The sequence below is a fragment of the Puma concolor genome, chromosome A3 (assembly GCF_028749965.1).
Source record: "Puma concolor isolate L17-30 chromosome A3, mPumCon1.1.hap2, whole genome shotgun sequence".
Taxonomy (NCBI): domain Eukaryota; kingdom Metazoa; phylum Chordata; class Mammalia; order Carnivora; family Felidae; genus Puma; species Puma concolor.
This window is the reverse complement of record NC_141669.1, coordinates 104,800,358-104,817,218: the sequence shown is the minus strand read 5'-3', so window position 1 is coordinate 104,817,218 and position 16,861 is coordinate 104,800,358. Positions and strand designations below refer to the sequence as shown.

The following is a 16,861-nucleotide window of genomic DNA, read 5'->3' as shown; positions in this document are numbered from 1 at the left end:
CCACCCAGCACAGGCCCACACACCTTTGTTACATTCGGGGCCCATCCAGCCCTCCATGCAAGTTTTGTTGCCATTCTGGTCACAGGCATAGTGTCCAAAGAAGTCATCTCTGGGTCGGCAGAACTTATTGCAGCCAAAGCCATAGTAATAGTCATCACAGGTGACGCGGATCTGATACTCGAAGTGGGCAATCCCTGTGTTCTGCTTAAGCGTCTGCCACTGCCTGCTGGGGTTTATCATGCCCGAGTGAGAAGCCTTTTCAATAATGCTGTCAGGCTCTAGAGGCAGGGGGAAAAAAACAAACACACACCAACAATAAAAAAAAAAGCACTGATTGCATTAACATTCACATCAGAGCCTTCTTCCCTGACCATTTTGCCTACTTTTAATAACTAAAACCCATGTGGTATAAAATTCAAACAGTACAAAAGGACAGAAAAATGAAAAGTGTGTCCCCCTCCCCAGAAGCCTACACATTTATTTACCCTTTTTAATGGGTGCGTAGTAGTTCACAGTCTGGGAATAAAATGAAATACATTTTCCCTAGTTCCTCACATATGTGCATTTAGGTTATTTTGGCCTTTTACAATTAAGCAAAGCCACAAAGAACATCCTTGAAACTGTCTGTCCATGTGCCTGGTTCTAGTAGTAAGAGACACCCTAGAAACGGAGTGCTGAGTCAGAAGACAGCACAACCCATCACTCCCATCCGCAGACAACCCCAAACAGCCATGAGTGATGCCGTCACTTGTCCTTCTCCCTGCACAGGAAACTGGGTTTCCCAACAGCAATGCCAACATAATATACTATCAAACTTTCTGATCTTTGCCTGATAAGGAGAGAAGTAGCTCTTATTTTAATTAGCATTTAATTAAGTGATGGTGAGCACCCCTTCACGTGGTTACAAAGCCATTTGTATCTGTTCCTGTGAACTGTAACCTGTTTCTCTCCTCTGCCAAGTTTTCTATTGCATTATTGGTCACACCAATTTGCAAAAGCTCTTTACGTATTCTAGAAAGCACCTTATCTCAGGTAAAGGTTAGCCATCTTTCTCTTCTGGTTTTAGAGTTTCGTGTCTTGCTTTAGAAAGACTTTGCCTACTTCAAACTCTTCATTGGAGCCGAGGGGTAGAGTTACGTTCTTAAGAAGTGATAAATTTGCCACCTTTTAAGCTTGCACTTGTACCTCAAACTTGATGCGTTTCACCTTTCACCTTTGCCCAGAAGGCACACGGGAAAGTAACGCACCCTAGTTTAGCGACAGGTAGACTGAGGGTTTTTCTGAGCCGAGTCATGCTCTTTAAAAGGTGCCCATTGAAAATAAACACAGAGCTCAAGCAGCTCTCAAGAGAAATAAGAAGTGGTCCCTGCCCTGAGGTCACTTATAATCTAGTCTCAGAAAAGAGACAGGTACAAAAATAAATCCAAACACTGGGTGCCAGGAGTCCAGGGGAGGGCTGTGAAAAGGAAGCAAGGCACTAAGCACCCCAGCCTGGTCTTGTTTGTTTTCTTAAACCTGCCAACACCAACCCTTCACCACCTTGTCAAATTCAAGGCCACCTTGGAGAGACAGTATTAGGACCTACTAGCAATGTCTGTGATTTTTACCCACCCACATCCCTGTTTTTCTAGGCTCAGGGCCTGTGCTCATTTACAAGGTTATACAAACCCAACAGGTGACCAAAAAAGGAGGCGCTCCTGGGGTGGTGGGGGGGGGGGGCTTCATCCACATGACTCCCAGCTTCACCCCAGGGTCAACCCTCTGGGTTTAACTGCCATGTGGGCAGGACAAGCCTTGAACAAGCCCACACACCTGCAGACTTACACCCCAGCACACACAGAACCACTTGCAGATAACACTTTACTAACATTAAGTTTTGCAAATAAACACAGGCCAAAGAATGACAAAAATGTCCTTCCATTAACTGTATGTTTGCTCTGCTGGTTTAATTTGAAAATGTAGCAAGCTATTACCACGTGATTATGAGTTCTGCATAAAGGAATTACTTAAACACATGGCTCAAAGGCCTCCAGCATCTCTCAGGCAGGTAACGACAACAAACAACTGAGACAGGAGTCCGGGGCGATCCTAAAGGCCCAGGCGGACAGGTTGTTTCCAGTAGTTCAGTATACTTTCCTCCCATTTCTAGGAGATGGGAGAACGATCATTTCAGAATCCTCAGAATCCCCGATGTGGCTAACAGATCTGTAGAACTAACCTCACACCTGTGTGGCAGATTTTCCCTGGCAGCCCCCAGGCAGGGAGTCAGGTGCGTCTAAGGCATGCTTTCTGGCATTTGGGTTACAAGACAGCCAGTTTGCTGCCTGCTTCTTCTAAGCTGCTGTCACCTGAATCCTACTTCCTCTCAGCTTGGGGCACAGAAGTGCATCTGGGGTAGTTCACTTGGGAGTCCAGCTTCAGGACTGGAGAAGGACATTAACAGACCCTCCTGAGACCTTAGCTGTGTGAAAGTGGAGCACAAAGCCTGCCCCGCTGCCCCCCAGCCTTGCAGGCCATGGAGGTAATGAGGTGAGTCTGAGCATAACCCTGGGGCCACACTAACCCATAAACCTACTAGACAGGAGCGTAGCCAGGATGGTGAAGCTAGAAGGAAAACCTGGTCTAAGTATGCTGGTTTGTGTTCACGTATCTACGGAACAGTCCCATACACTGAAACCATCTGTACAGGAGAAAAAGGAAAAATCTGTACCCTTATGTAGTACAGTTTTGAAACCTAATGGAAATGACCTCGGAGGACTGATGCCAGGAGCGCCAGGCTCAGACAGCACTCTCTAACACACAGACAGTACCTGGGCTTTGTCTGGGCCAGGCTCTCTCTGCAGAGCTGATGGGAGAAGGAATTCTCGGTCCTAAACCTCAGGGCTCTGCCTCTAATCTGAAGACAGGATATCTCCAACTTGTTTGGCCCTCGAAGAGTAGCCAACTCCATCTGGGTTGCTACACAACCTTAGCCTCTGCCCTCATGCAGTACAGTCCCATGGGAGGGACAGAGATTGAAGAGTAATAAGCAAAACCTTCCAGCCTACATGAGTAGCACATGCAAAGGCCCTGTGGCAGGACAGAATGTGATGGTGCATTTGAGGACAGAAAGGTGACTGGTAGGATAGGACCAGAATATGGATAAGGTAGAGGACAGTGTGGCATGCAGGCTGGAGCTAGCAGGGAAACAAGATGGCTGTGCAAGGCCTTTCGGGCCACACAGAGATGTGTCCCAAGACTATCAGGAAGCCACCAAAGGGCTCTAGTGAAGATGATAATCGAATCAAATCCAGATGTACACCAGGACCTAATAGAAGATACTATGTTGATCATATTTCAAGTAAAAAAAAAAAACGAAACACTCTCAAAAGACCAGGATGGCAGAAGAATGGAGGAAGCATGGGAGGTGGACAGGAGTAGATATGGATGGACTAATGTGGTCACTAGTGTAGGAGTTCAGGTGTTAGCAGATGGGGACTTGGACCAGGACAGTGGCAGGGGATGTGGCGAGAGGTGGCAGGATTCCAGTGAACTGTTGGGAGAGATTTTCAGAACTTGGAGGTGGATTAGATATGGATGCTATGGATGCTCCCTTAGAAAGGGAGGTACACAGGGTGTCTTCCAGATTTCTGGCTCATGGTTCTACGTGTTGAAATGCCAGTGCCAGTCATCCATGAAGGGCCCTAGGCAGGACCTCATCTGAAGAGAGAAGATGCCAAATTTGTTTCTGAACGTGAATTCAAGATCCCTTGGAAGCATCGTAAAAAGAGACGCTATTTGAATAAACAAGTGGATAAAGCATTTCCTCCTCTCGGGTTCACAAAGGGAGTTCCAGTCACCTGCATGTACTGGGCATTCCATGACTTTGTGGCCATTCCTTTCTTCAAGGGTAGAGGTCTGAAGTTCTTTATCCCTGCCCTAAGCCCTTCTTGTGCTGTTCCATGGACTTAGTTACTCTCTCCCAGCGAGGAGATGCCCCAGAATCCAAAACCAGGGCCACCCTGAAATGTAGACAACCATGGGCAGCTCTAGATGGGCATCCGCTTCCCAGGGGCACAGCTACCTGACCTGTGGGGTGATGGAAGGCCCAGGAAGGGCCCTGTAGGTGCTAGAGGGTCAGTGTCCTGATCCAGCTCTTACCATGAGCCAGGATCTCAAGGATGTTCACTTTATCAGACTGTTCTAACATCCAAAAGGGAAGGGAAAAGAGGACCACATGTGCACCAGAGGCTCTCTGGTCTATTTCCCTCCCTCCCCAGCTCTGAGTCTTTCCCATGCTTAGTTACCATTGTGACCAGGTCACAGTGACACAACACTCAACGTTTGTGTTGTGGGGAGGGAGGAGAGAACAAAACGGTGTCTGTGACCCTGACTGGTCATATGACCCACAACCAAGGCTGGTTACCACCCTCCCCTCCTACCACACCACAGTGGGACAGGGGTGCCCCTCGGAGAGGAAGGCCACAGATCTGGGTTTTGGATGTCAAAGCAAGAAGGGGGATCCAAATGGCCTGGAGCCTCTGGCTCACCAGGGCTCAGCAAGGGCTATGTGGCCCCCAGTGGCCCAACAAGCCATATGCAGCCTGAAGCAGCCTAGCAGGTACCAAGCCTCCAATGTGCCCACTCTGGGCATGCACCATTCTCAGATTCAATTAAAAAAAAAAAAAAAAAAAACCATGATGAGAAAATGAGGGGAAATATTAGCAGCAGCAAAAACAAAAAAACCCAAATAAGACAAACAAAACAAAAAACCACAAAGAAAGGGTGAGTTAGAGAAGCAAAAGGGATGAGACATTCAGAGAATGGAGGGCAAAGACAAAATGTTGGATCAACCCTTCCTCCCACGCAGACTAAGGGATTTCAACGTGAATCACATTTTCCCAGGACGATCCTCCCAGCAAAAACGGAATGCACAGTTACTGCGGGTGAGAGAAGACACTTTTAAGTTACATGTAAGGAGCAAAGACTACACTTTATAAGCCAGGCTGCTGCCAGTTCCAGACACAGCCTCAGTGGCTTCCCCACCAAAAGCCACCCTTCGAAGCTCTGAAAAAGCAGCCTGCACTGAAACAGTCATCTTTCAGAAGGGGCCAGGCAGGTGTGGTACCTGTGAGGCTCTGGGATTCCACTTCAATGAAAGGTCTGTGGTGCACAGTGTGGGAAAGAAACCCTGACTGCCTAGAAGCTCACCTGCCCACCAAGTGAAATTCAAGGTCGGCCTTTAGATTTAGAGCCCAGCGCCACCTCCGCAGGCTTTATCTTTCCGATGAGAGATTAAACACTCACTTAAAGTTTAAATGGACTTTTAAAAAGTCACCACTTTGATCCTTTAGCAGTCTACAAGGTTTTAACATTGTAAAACCATTAAGATCTCTATCCCAACGATAATCTAGGTCCCTTAGTCAGGGACTGAGTTAACAGGGAATCTGTCCTGGCTACTTAATGTTCCAAGCGAACGTTCTGGGAAGGTTATGGAAAAGACTCCGTGGAGCAGTTTGCCCTGGAGTATGGGTCCTGGGGTAGGGACACAGGGGGCAGACGGCAGGGAGTGGTACAAGTCCTCTGAAGCATTCAGGAGACAGATTCAGCTCTGACACTGCTGTACTCCAAGCACTGTGCTTCCACAAAGACGCACCCAGAGAAAAGCCCCTTGCCGTGATAGATACTTACGGAGAGTGTCATTGCTGGAATCCCACGCCTCCACAAGCAAAGTGTAGGACCTCTGCAACACAGATAAACAACAGCTTAGTATTCAGAAATAGAGGTCAGGGCCCAAATGTCTACCTTGCTTGGCCTCCCCACACACTCTGCCAAACAGAACCACAAAGCCAAAGTGACAACTCTGTTTGCTGTGGAATGGAGGTCACCCAACTCCCCTCCCTGGCACCCACCCTCAGGTTGATGCTTTCACCTGGTGGGGGCCCACCGTGGTCAGTCAGGACCGTTGTACGCAAGCAGCCCAAAGTCATCATGAGGAAATACCACCTCCCTATATGTGAATGCTATACGGTTTTCCAAAACTTTCCAGACCCTAACTCCAGTGCATGAGAAAAACACACAAAGAATTTATTCTAAGCTAACCTAACCAGGTATTTGTACCGGGGGAGGGGAGGCCCCCTCATCCAGTGAGGAGGGCTGGCTATTGCTAAGGTTACACTTTGGGCCCTGGTGGGGCAGTCCCTAGGGAGGCCCCCTTTTCCTTTTCAGAACCCCTTTGAAAGCCCTGTCTGTGTGAGACCATCTAGGCTCCCACAAGTATCAGGTGACTCTAGGAAGCAGGAGGGGGTAGGTGCAAAGAGACTAAGACAAAGGCGGTGACCTAACTTGGGGTGTTTAGGGGGCAGACTCTGGGGACCAGAGTACAAAAGGGAGAAATAATCACACACCCATGGGTTATAGCTATTGACGGACTTATCTGTCAATAAGATCTAACATTCCAGGAATAATCAGAGTCCACTAACTAAACAAATTCCCTGGACACTGGCAGGATGCCAGCTATTATACTGAAGGCACCTTTTATCTTCCAGGTTTATCTCAGAATTCTACCTCCCCCCCAAATCCAAGCCATTAGCAAATTCCCGCTTTTACTCAAATCTTCATTTGTAATTTAGAATGAGGTCAGTCTCACAAAACAGCAGGGTTTAAATAAACCTGCTATCTTGAAGCTGGAGAAATAGATGGGGGTTGGGGGGAGCACATGAGCCCTTCCTCCGTGTCCCTGAGCTGTCACTGTCAGATACCAATGCATCGGAAATAGTGTGCATTTCTCAAACAATCCCGTGCCACCAGACACACAGCCACCATGAGAAGGCACCCACAAGGTGAAGGCAAAAATGGAACATGAGAGGAAAAAAAAAAAAAAAGAGCTTCATTCATAACTCTAGACAAGCTTACTGCTCAGAGACACAGCATGCCGTCTCTGAATATAAAAATATCTTGTGATAGACCCTGCTTTGGAATTCAGCCGAAATATGTTTCATACTCAAAGCAGAGCCGGATTCCATTTCGTTCACTGATAACTGTGGGAAAATGCTCTGAAAAGCAAGCAAAACCAGGCAAGCCGGGGCACATACCCAGCCCTCTCCTGTTTGGTGGCCACGGGTCCAAATTCATTGTTGTCATCGTTAATATTTTATTAGTCAAAGTTACATCTTATTTACAGCCTCTAAGTTTCCTGGGACTTCCTACAAATTACAGGACTCTTCCCTGAGAGCAGCAAGAAATTACATTTCTCTACTGATTGGAGGTGAGAGCCAAATCCAAATGAGGCCAGATGTGTATTCTGTATAATTAAGCCCTTCGTTTGCTGGCCATGTTGAGACCCACGTTCTACACTTCCACGTATTGTTGTAATTAATCCTGATTAAATGCATTGATATCCACATTTCTGACAGACTTGCATGAGCACTAAACACCTAACATCCACAAACCCCACAGAAAGGAGAAGGCGTGCCGGGACTGAGCTGGCATGACAGTCTTAACCCTGCTTAATGAATGCTCAAAGAAGGCAGCATCCTTCAAACTTGCACAAGAACCTGGAAGACCAAGCTGTGTACCTGGCTCATCCTCACCAGAACTGGTGAGACCTCAGGAGTTGCTGACCAACACCACGCAACCCTGAGGGTTGGGTGGCACAGAGTTCTGGACAGGGAGTGTCCTGATCTTCCGTGAACTGCCTTCTTGGTGGTGGACATGGGGTTTGGGCTGGGGGCTGCAGCACTGGCAACAAGGCCTTGCCAAAAAAGAAAGAAAAAGCCCTGGGCCATCTCTCTTTCTGGTTTCAGAGAAGGACTTATGGTTCTGGGCCTCACCTCCTGGAGCAGGAGGATTCCTCCCACCCAGCCTTCAGAAGAAAGGATTCCCTCCAAGGCCCCTATTAGGAGGCCCTCTTACCTCCCACTCCATCCCCACACTATAGATCAACAATCAAGATAATTTGGTAATGATTATTACTTGCTAGGAACTTTAATTTTTCCCAGGCCCACGCTTGACCTCTGTACATCCCAGAATATACTTCCAGACTCCAAGATCCAGACCACGCACACACTTTATACCATCCTATGAAGCCAGTACCAGGCCAAAAATCAGATGCAATCTGCTATGATCTTGTCACGCCCAATTTGTCGCTGCAAATCTGACCCCCTCCCCCAACAGCGGAGGCCAACTCACTGGGCATCCCCCACCAATGGCTCGGGGAGGGGGTGCCAGGCCAGATGATGGGCAAGTGTTCCGACTCAAGCTCCTATGAAAATACCACCCACGAGAATCACAAATAGCAAATACCGGGATTTTTCTTGGTTTCAAACTACAAAAGAAAGACTAGAATCCCCTTGCTTTCATCTCTTCTCTTCAATCTCCCCAGAACAACAGCCTGGGGGCAAAGCAGGAGGGATGGGCAGCTAACACAACTTCAGCCTGGGCCTGTGCCCCTTCCCACCTCCAGGCCCAGGGGATGCTGGCAACAGTGGCTGGTTCTTATTCTCGTGCAGCAGGAAAGAGGGACAGCCAGCTTTCAGAAGGACTTCCACAGCCTTTTACCTAAAGGAGGGCCCCAACTTCGAAATCCCAAGGCATCCCAGGATCCCAAGGGCCTCTTCCCACCCCGGGCACCGTGGCTGCGGGAGGGCTGTGTTCTGCGCCCATCTGACTCCTCGGTGGTTACCTTGGCACCAGGCAGAGTGGTAAGCACTTAATTGCCACATTAAGAAGGGGGATGTAAGAAACAAAGGTAATTGTGTTGGCAGCTGGGAGCTTCCTTTTCCTGGCAACAGCGGCAGCCAAACCAAGCCCTGAGAAGAGGCTGCTTCCATTCCTGCCAAGCTGACGGACACAAACAAACCGCCATCCAAACGGCACGCGTGCGGCGTCCAAAACCCCAGGCCACCGCGACAGGCGGCCGAGGAGTGCACACCCTGGGAATGCCCGATGTGCCCAGGGGGCCATTGTGCGAGTCAGTCGGCCCCCGGGTTTGTCTGGGGCCCTGTACTCTGCTGACTCAACTGTCGCTTCCTGTCGCAGGCCCTGTATTAGCAGTATTTTTGGAGAGGCCGCATTATTCTCTGTAATCCTCATTTCAGTCAATTCGGCCACACTATTGTCCTGCCTGCGTCTGGGTGGCCACAGTATAAAATATTCCAGTCACAAACATACCAAATAAAGGCTTCAGAGATCGCATGTGTGGGCACACGCACACTCACACGAAAAATTCACGTGTCACAGGGCGGTGGTGAGGGAAGGGCCTGAAGAAAGGACAACTTCCCCACAGCATCCAAGCCAAGACAACTTCAGCCATAGACAGCAATTCAGTGTGCAGGGCTTGACATTTCAATAGAGTCCGATCTGGTTACAAAGGGCGATTTTCTCATGAAAGCCCACCTCAAAGACTCACCGAGTGGGCCCCAAAGCTCATATCCAGATTGGAGAGGCTCAATGAGATGCCCCCACCCCCTTTCCCATCATTACCCTTACCTGTTTGAAAAGCATCCCACTGATAATTAAATGCACCAGTTACAAAAGGGTGGCGAGGTTAATAGATAGAATACCGAGAAACCAGCCAAGCACAACCGTCCGGTTCACACAGAGCAAGCCTGAACAAGAAGCCTTTCTACTTATTTACCAAAAGTGCACAAAAACTGGGCTGAGCTGGTAGAGGACTCTGAATGTTGGACTATTTATTGTACCACTTTTAACCACTGGAAGCCATGCTGCACAATTTCTTCCCTGCACATGCACCACACCAGTGACAAATGTCGCCGGCCCCGTAAAAACAAGGGCCACAGGGGCAGGGCAGTCCATGCAATGATCAGAAACCAGCGAGGAAATCACAACACAGCCACTCGGCATCACGAGCCAAGAGAAAGGTGGAACATTTCTGAATGCAAAACCCTATCCCCACCTCTGCTACCATTCTAGAAAACATGAGAATCATCACATCCTAACACATCTTCCTCAAGTTGAAAAATTGGTTCAACTTATTCTGTTCTGTTTTTTTTTTTTTTTAAGTATATTTAAAAGCTGGAACCAAGCGTCACTTCTCTCAGCTCAGAACCTAACCTAGGGGGTTAATATGTAGGGGAAGGAACATGCTTATAGAAGTTTACCAAGGGTGGGGGGGGGGGAATGCTCAGGAACATTTGCTTTTATGGATTATCATGCTCATTGTATGCACATCCAGATATTATGCATTCTTACATTGTAACTAATCTTGAAAAGCCTGACATTGGAACCAAGTTCTGGCCTTTACAATGGGCTGGTGGCTGCTATGAACCCAGTCAAGGCCTCTGTTTACATTCTTGTTTTCAGATCAGGAACATGATCTTTGTTGCCTTGGCTTCATTTTTTCATGAACAACATTTTGTCCACCAAGCTAAACCTTCCACATGCCTTCTATCCAAAGGGTCCCTTACCACTCTTCGCTATAAAGATTTTACGCAGTATTCAGAGCACTGATTCCAGGGAGAGGACATGCCTGAAAGTGGCTGCTGCCACTCCTCCTTATCCATCCAGCTCCCCAACAGCCTTGATGCCAAAAGCTTCACTGTTCTCTACAAATGTTTGGAGTCCCTGTAGAATTATGGGTGTGGAGTTGGTGGGCTGCAAACTCCTATAAGTATTGGAGGTTTGAATAAGTTGCTAAGAAACAACACAACAAGGAGGAAGAAAACACAGAGAAGTTTACACCTAGAAAAGAAAAAAAAATTAAAAACCAAGTACCTTGCAGAAGGATTTCATGTGGGGAGCAGCCACTCTGAAGACACTTAGCACAAAGTGAGTGCAGCTCTTTCCCCCAAGCCTGGTTTTGCAATACAGACCTGTCATTTCATCACTTTGACATAGGTGTCTGGGAGCAGAAGAGGTTTTCTCCACATAAGGAAATCCCTTGCTCCAAGCCCTTATACTCACATGTGCCGTTTGCATGCATGCATGCATGATATGGCCACATGGGTTGCACACACTGGCTGTAGAAAGGAGCCAGTTCAAATGAGAACCCCATCCCTCCACCTTCTGTGTGTCCACACCACACTTACAGAGGCTCAGGGTCCAGGAAACACAACAGAGGGCATAAAGGCAAGGACACTGTCAATTACATTCTGTGATTAACCTTGTGACATCTGATTTACCCAAACCCCTGGCAGTTGCTCAATCAGGCCTTAAGTATAAAGGAGACCAAAGTTGGCATCACTCTGGTATGCAAGAAACACACTTCATTGGATTTTCCTGAAAAATTCAGCTGCTCCCAGCAAGCCTTTTATCACTGTCAATGGCATTTAAATAGGACGCCAAAGGAACAGACATCTCAACCACTTCCCCCAAAGTTTCTCTAGATTCAGTTCACTGCAGGGTCTGCAATGGATCAATACAGCGAACTGGGGTTCTGGAGTTCCTAAAAACCTTTTGGGGCTGGTTAGTAGTAACTTCATTAATGTATTCTTATTAAGCAGGTACCACTGGGATTCAGCACTAATTTGGGGGAGGCACGACCTAACCATTTCATTGATTTATAAATGGTTATTCCCAAATCACTTCCCGTTGAGCCCAACTACCTTCCATAATGTATGTTCTTATCACTAGGTCCCCCTGATTGGAGGGTCATAAATCAGGCCAGTTGCTTCAAGTCAAGACCCTGTGAGCAGCACTGGAACGGGGATTAGAAGCCACAGATGAGAACCACAGGCCTGGAGCTGGGGCAGCAGACATCAAATGGAACATAATCAGATACTATCCGATGGGCAGGCCCACCTCTACAGAGCCTCCCACATGGACACTGGAATGTGGACTAGATTTCAAATGTGGCCAAATTATTTCCTCTTCTTCCTCTCTAGAGCACGAACAGTTATTTGATTGGGGTCATAATCCCAAACAAAAGACATGAATTACACCACCTTCCAAACTGACCTACTGTGCACCACGAACCAGGATTCTCCCACTGTCCACACATTTGGGAGGACCCATGTGGACAGTAACTAATTGTAGGGTCAGGGGCTCAAGTGGCTGGAAGTCCAAGGCGGTTTTTTTTTTTTTTTAAAGACCATATTGTCTTTCCGTATTGAATTTTGTACCAAGTTCAGTTTTTACCTATTCAAGAAAGTCAGTTCTAGATAGACATGCTTATTAATATTTAATTGCCAAACTGAACGAAGCTGCACTAACTACGTCAATACCTAAGTGCTTTCACTTCACTTAACACTCACCCTGGAATCATTCTTGAAAGTTACAGACTGTGGTGTTTCTCCAACCACACTCGGGAAAATAAACTAAAACAATACACCTAAACTCCACTTTCTCTTGGGAAGTAAAGCTTATGTTTCACAGCAGGCCTTTTAGGGGGGCAGGGTGGAGACTCATTTATGAGTGATACATGCACTTGGCCCAACTTCAAAAGAACCACACTCAGTGTAGCCCCAGCGTTCTCCCCATTCTAGAAAAGCCGAGAGTCTATTTCATGGTTGGTGACCCGTGGGCCCTGAAACCACAGAAGAGCACCAGCAAATCAATCGTCTCCCTGCCCCACACACGGCTTCCTGCTCATTCCCCATCTAGGGCTCTGCCAAGTGTCAAATGGGGACAGACACACACCTAGGTCACTTTCCAAAGCTAGGCGTGGGGGAGCAAGGCTCCTTGTTCTCATCCAAGCGGTCCTCTGACCCTACTCTCCAAAGTGAGCCTCAGCCAGGCCTGCAGCTTTTCCACATCACTAATAAGATTCCTTTTATGGTCTTGTGAAACGCAAGGGGCTCCGGAATGATCCTCAGGAGGGTGGAACCACCTGCAGGCCCCTTCCCCCTAAACTCCAAACACAAGTTCAAGGGCGGTCAGTATTCACAGTTAACTTGGGCCCAGTCAGATTAGAAAATGGCCAGCCTCTTTAAAGTTCTCCCTAGTAGGGGATTAACAAACAAGATAAACACTCTTTGTAAAATTGAAATCCGGCAACAGATGAGGCGGCCCTCGGTTCTCAGAGAACTCCACATACCACAGGTTTTTATAAGCCCCTTTTAATGTCATGTTTCTGATAACTGTCTTATCTCACCCATGGCAGAGGGCACTTTATAACGCCAGCTCCAGGAAATGTGGGCCTGAGAGCCACCCCAAGATACACCCACACACCGGCACGCATTCACCAAAGTACCCTCCCTTTCCATCCCCTCCCAGGGATGCGAATCACAGCCCCAGCCTGCGGGTAGGAGGCAGCAGAGTGCACCCCAAGACAGCACGTGGTGGAGAGTATTCCCCTGGGCATTGAGCACCGCTCCCCTCCCCTCCCCCACTCCACCTCGCCACCCACCCTCACAGACTAGGCCAAGCCCCAGTCCTGGCGATGAGCCACACCTCCCGGACAGCAGGAGCTGAGCAGAGGGCACGAGCATTTTCCCCTTTCCTCCCCTTCTGCAATCACACTCATCTTCCTTCTACCCAATTTGGGATGTTGCAAGGGCCTCGTTGCAGAGTCGGCTGGCTGGCCTAGCTGCACCGGGGCGGGGGTCCACGCACTCGCACTCTCAGCGGCCGCCTCTAACAGGCCCCCCCACTTCCAGGCCTTGACACGCCCCCGGAGGCTAGCGGGGGCCGGGCGCCCGCCGGACGAGGGCGTACCCCCGCCCTTCCCCGGGAAGTTTGCAAACACAGCTGGTTCCAGAGCCCGGGAACCGCTGGAAGTGAGGCCACAACGGCTACACCGCGCGGGGGCGAGGGCAGGAAGGGGCCGGCAGGGGGCGGAGGCTCTCGGGTTCACAGCTCCAGCCACAGCTTGGAGACACCCCCCAACCCCCCACCCGTCTCTGCGGCAGCCGCCCCCGACCCCTTACATTCAGCCCAGAGCGCGTCCCCGCACGCCCCAAATCTCCCGGGGAGCAGCGGGAAACGGGCTCCCCCACACCCTCCAGGAAGGACACGCCCGCCCTCCCAGCCGCTCACGAGAAAGGGGAGGGTGCCGATTTGGACGGCGTTCGAAGGCCAGAACTGCGCCGCGTCGCCTTCCATGGCGCATCAGGTTTAATTGGTTAAGCAAAGATCATCTATAATGAACTCCTAGCTCGGGGCGGGGTCACTCTAGGGCCTTCGTGTTAGTTGCAAGTTTAAACCAGACTTCCTGGGAGCTTTGCCCCACAAACCTCTGTGGGCTCCCCACTTTTGGGCGCTTAGCAAAAAAGCCACGAAGATAGGGCCTGCTGATAAGTAACTATATAGTCTCGGCTGCCCAACACCCCACCCCACCAGACTTTTCCAGTTAGCTCGGAGTTTCAAGCCAAGGTCCCTTAAATCCCTCTCGCAAGAGAGAGGCGCGTGGGTACGGACCTCGGCGGGCCTCCCTCACCGCGTAGCCCACTCACCGGCCACGCGAAACTGAAAGGCAGCACGATGCGGTTGCGTTCGTTGCCACGACTGGCCTTGAGATTGAAGGTGTTGCCCCCGATGACAGGAGTGGAGCCCGAGCCGAAGCTGCAGGGCCCCCCGGCCGTGACGCGGGACTGGTACTCCTTGAGGCACACTTTGAAATACGTGTCACACTCGTCGTGGGAGCACTTGCGGTCCCCCGGGTTCCGGACGCCGCCGCAGCAGTTCCCGTTCTGCAGCTCCCCGTTCACGTTCTGCATGGACAGGATCTCCAATTCGAACTGGCCGGAGGCCCCGCACACCTGCCGGCGAGGGAGGGAGGGAGGTCAGCGCAGGGGAAAGTTGTTTTCTTCGAGGGTGGAAGTAGCGACTCCCTCCCCGCCCGCCCCGACGAGCCCTCAAGCGCCAAGTGAAAATAATTTTGCAAAACTGAGTGCAAGGACTAGACGTGATTCCCGTACAAAAAATGCACGAGTGCAGGAGAAATCCGACGACTGCCCCCGGGGAGAAGAGCGGTGAGAACGCAGCCCCCTGCCCCGCCGGGAGGATACATTTAGGAGGCCGGAGGCTCCCCCAGCCCTGGTGCAGCCTCTCAGGCGCAGGGACCCGGCGGGGAAGCCGAACGCCCGAGGGCTCCCGAGCCCGTTCCAGGCGCCCAACCGCAGGCGTCCAGGGCGCTGCGAGGAAAAGGAGAGGGCGGGCCGGGAGGGAGGCCCGGCGGGCTCCTACCTTGGCTCGCAGGGCGCAGAGCAGGGCGAGCAGGAGGCTCAGGGGGCGCCCGGGCCGGCCGCGCGTCCGTGGGGACCGCATCGCTGCGCCGCGCGCCTCGGGCACTCGGGACGCCGCCGCTGCTGCTCGCGCTGGTGCTCCGACCGGTGCTGCAGCCGGTGCTGCCGTCGCCGCTGCCCCTGCGGCCGCCGCGTCCCGGCTCTAATATACTCCGCCGATTGGAGCATGCACGACTGGAAAACAACACCACTTTTCAAAAGCTCTTTCAAGAGCGGCGCGTTCCAGAAGGCAAAGGGCCCGGCCTCCTTTTATTATTCTGATCTCTTCTTTGAGGCGCTCCCCCTCCTCTTCCACCTCCCGGCTTTCTTTCCTTCTCTCGCGCTCCCCTTCTTTTATTATTATGATTATGCGCAGCCTTTTATTCCCTTTCAGATCAGCTGCTTAGAAAGGAGAGAGGGAGGGGAGAAAAAAAAAAAAAAAACGAGCCCAGCTCGCGGGCCGGCCGCAGGTAACACAATTACGCGTGCCCGCCCGGCTCTCGGAGAGGGACTCGGAGAGCCCGTCTGAGAGCAGCGGCCCGGGCTGGCCACCTCTACCCAGCGCGCGGGGCTGGCGCATGCGCGCTTATTAATATTCATGAGGGGGCGTGTCGTGCAAAAGACACGCCCCTTCCCTCCGGTTGATGGGGAGGGGGAGTACTGGGAGGAACTTGGAAGGGGCTGGGGGGCTTAGCGACGCGTGATAAGACCTAGACGTCGCAGGGCCCAGTGCACACCCTCGTCCTCAGGATCTTTGGACCAGGCGGGAAGGGGGGCAGGGTGCGGCGAGGAACTTGGTAGGGCCCGCTGCTCAGGGACGCGCAGGGCCATGTAGATGGCCACGAGCCCCCTCGGACTCCTCGGGTCGGGCGCCTGTGCCCGCCGGTGGAGGCCCCAGGTGTAGGCGCCGCGGCGCTGCCTGAGCGGTCGGAGCGGGACAGCTTCCGCCTTCCAAGCCGCCTGCGTCAGCTGCGGCTTTTGCCCCAGGAGGAGGGCCTGCCCGCCGGGAGCCCGGCCCGCTTCCCGCGAGCAAGCGAGCCGCCCAGAGCGCGCTGCTGGCAGCAGTAGTGGCAGAGGCGGCGGCGGCGGCGAGGCTGGCGTGCTTGCCGCCGTCTGCTCGCCCGGCGGAGGCGACCTGGGCAGGCGCTGCTGGGAACTTTGAAAAACTTTCCCGGAGCCAGGCTTGCCGCAGATTCGAGGGGAAGCCTCGGTCGCGCCCCACCCCCTCCCCGATCCAAGTCTGCGAAGTCCCGGAGGGCTGGCAGCTTCCCTTACAAACCGTGCCAGGGCGGAGGCTAGGGGAAACCGAGTGGGGGAGGGCGACGGACACACTGGGGTCTGCTCAGGTTTGGGGAGGAGCTGAGGGAGATGCTGATGGGCTTGGGCTCACACCCGGCTGGTCCCGCTGCCCAGGCCGCAGTGCTGGGATTGCACCTGTAGGCGGCCTCCGAGCAGCTCTCTGGGTGGCGAGAGAAGAGCCTGGAAGGGTCCGTCTCACCGCCATCGCCCAGCAGCAGAACTTGGCTTCTTTGGGGATGGCAGTGGAAAGGGATGCTATTTTCCACCTTGAGGCGAGCCTCGCAATTAACAGCGATACTCCTGGTCATAACCAAGGTCAAAGGAAACCTGCGGGTTGGACAAAGCCTCTGCCAACCCGTCTCACAGTGGACCTGCTGCTACGTTTGACGGAACCTCTTTAGGGAACAACTTGATTCCTACTGAAAGGTAGACAAGGTTTTGGCTCTTACATGTTCTGCGGA

At 51.4% G+C, this 16,861-nt stretch overlaps 2 protein-coding genes across 2 annotated transcripts in view; both read right to left on the bottom strand.

Annotated features, from left to right (window-relative positions):
• Window positions 1-15,597, bottom strand: part of JAG1 (jagged canonical Notch ligand 1) — a 36,184-nt gene extending 20,587 nt beyond the window's left edge. Inside the window, exons 1-4 of the mRNA XM_086701679.1 lie at window positions 15,064-15,597; window positions 14,331-14,636; window positions 5,671-5,722; window positions 24-278 (exon numbers count right to left, since the gene is read on the bottom strand). Coding sequence (XP_086557805.1) covers window positions 24-278; window positions 5,671-5,722; window positions 14,331-14,636; window positions 15,064-15,144 — 694 coding nt within the window. The 5' untranslated portion in view covers window positions 15,145-15,597. The remainder of the gene's footprint in view (window positions 1-23; window positions 279-5,670; window positions 5,723-14,330; window positions 14,637-15,063) is intronic.
• A 190-nt stretch (window positions 15,598-15,787) lies between these two features.
• Window positions 15,788-16,605, bottom strand: LOC147582630 (uncharacterized). Its single transcript, XM_086702800.1, has 2 exons — window positions 16,494-16,605; window positions 15,788-16,396 (listed from the first exon to the last, which is right to left on the bottom strand). Exons 1-2 carry the CDS (start codon window positions 16,603-16,605, stop codon window positions 15,792-15,794), a joined length of 717 nt encoding a protein of 238 aa, XP_086558926.1. The 3' UTR covers window positions 15,788-15,791.
• Window positions 16,606-16,861: the final 256 nt, after the last annotated feature.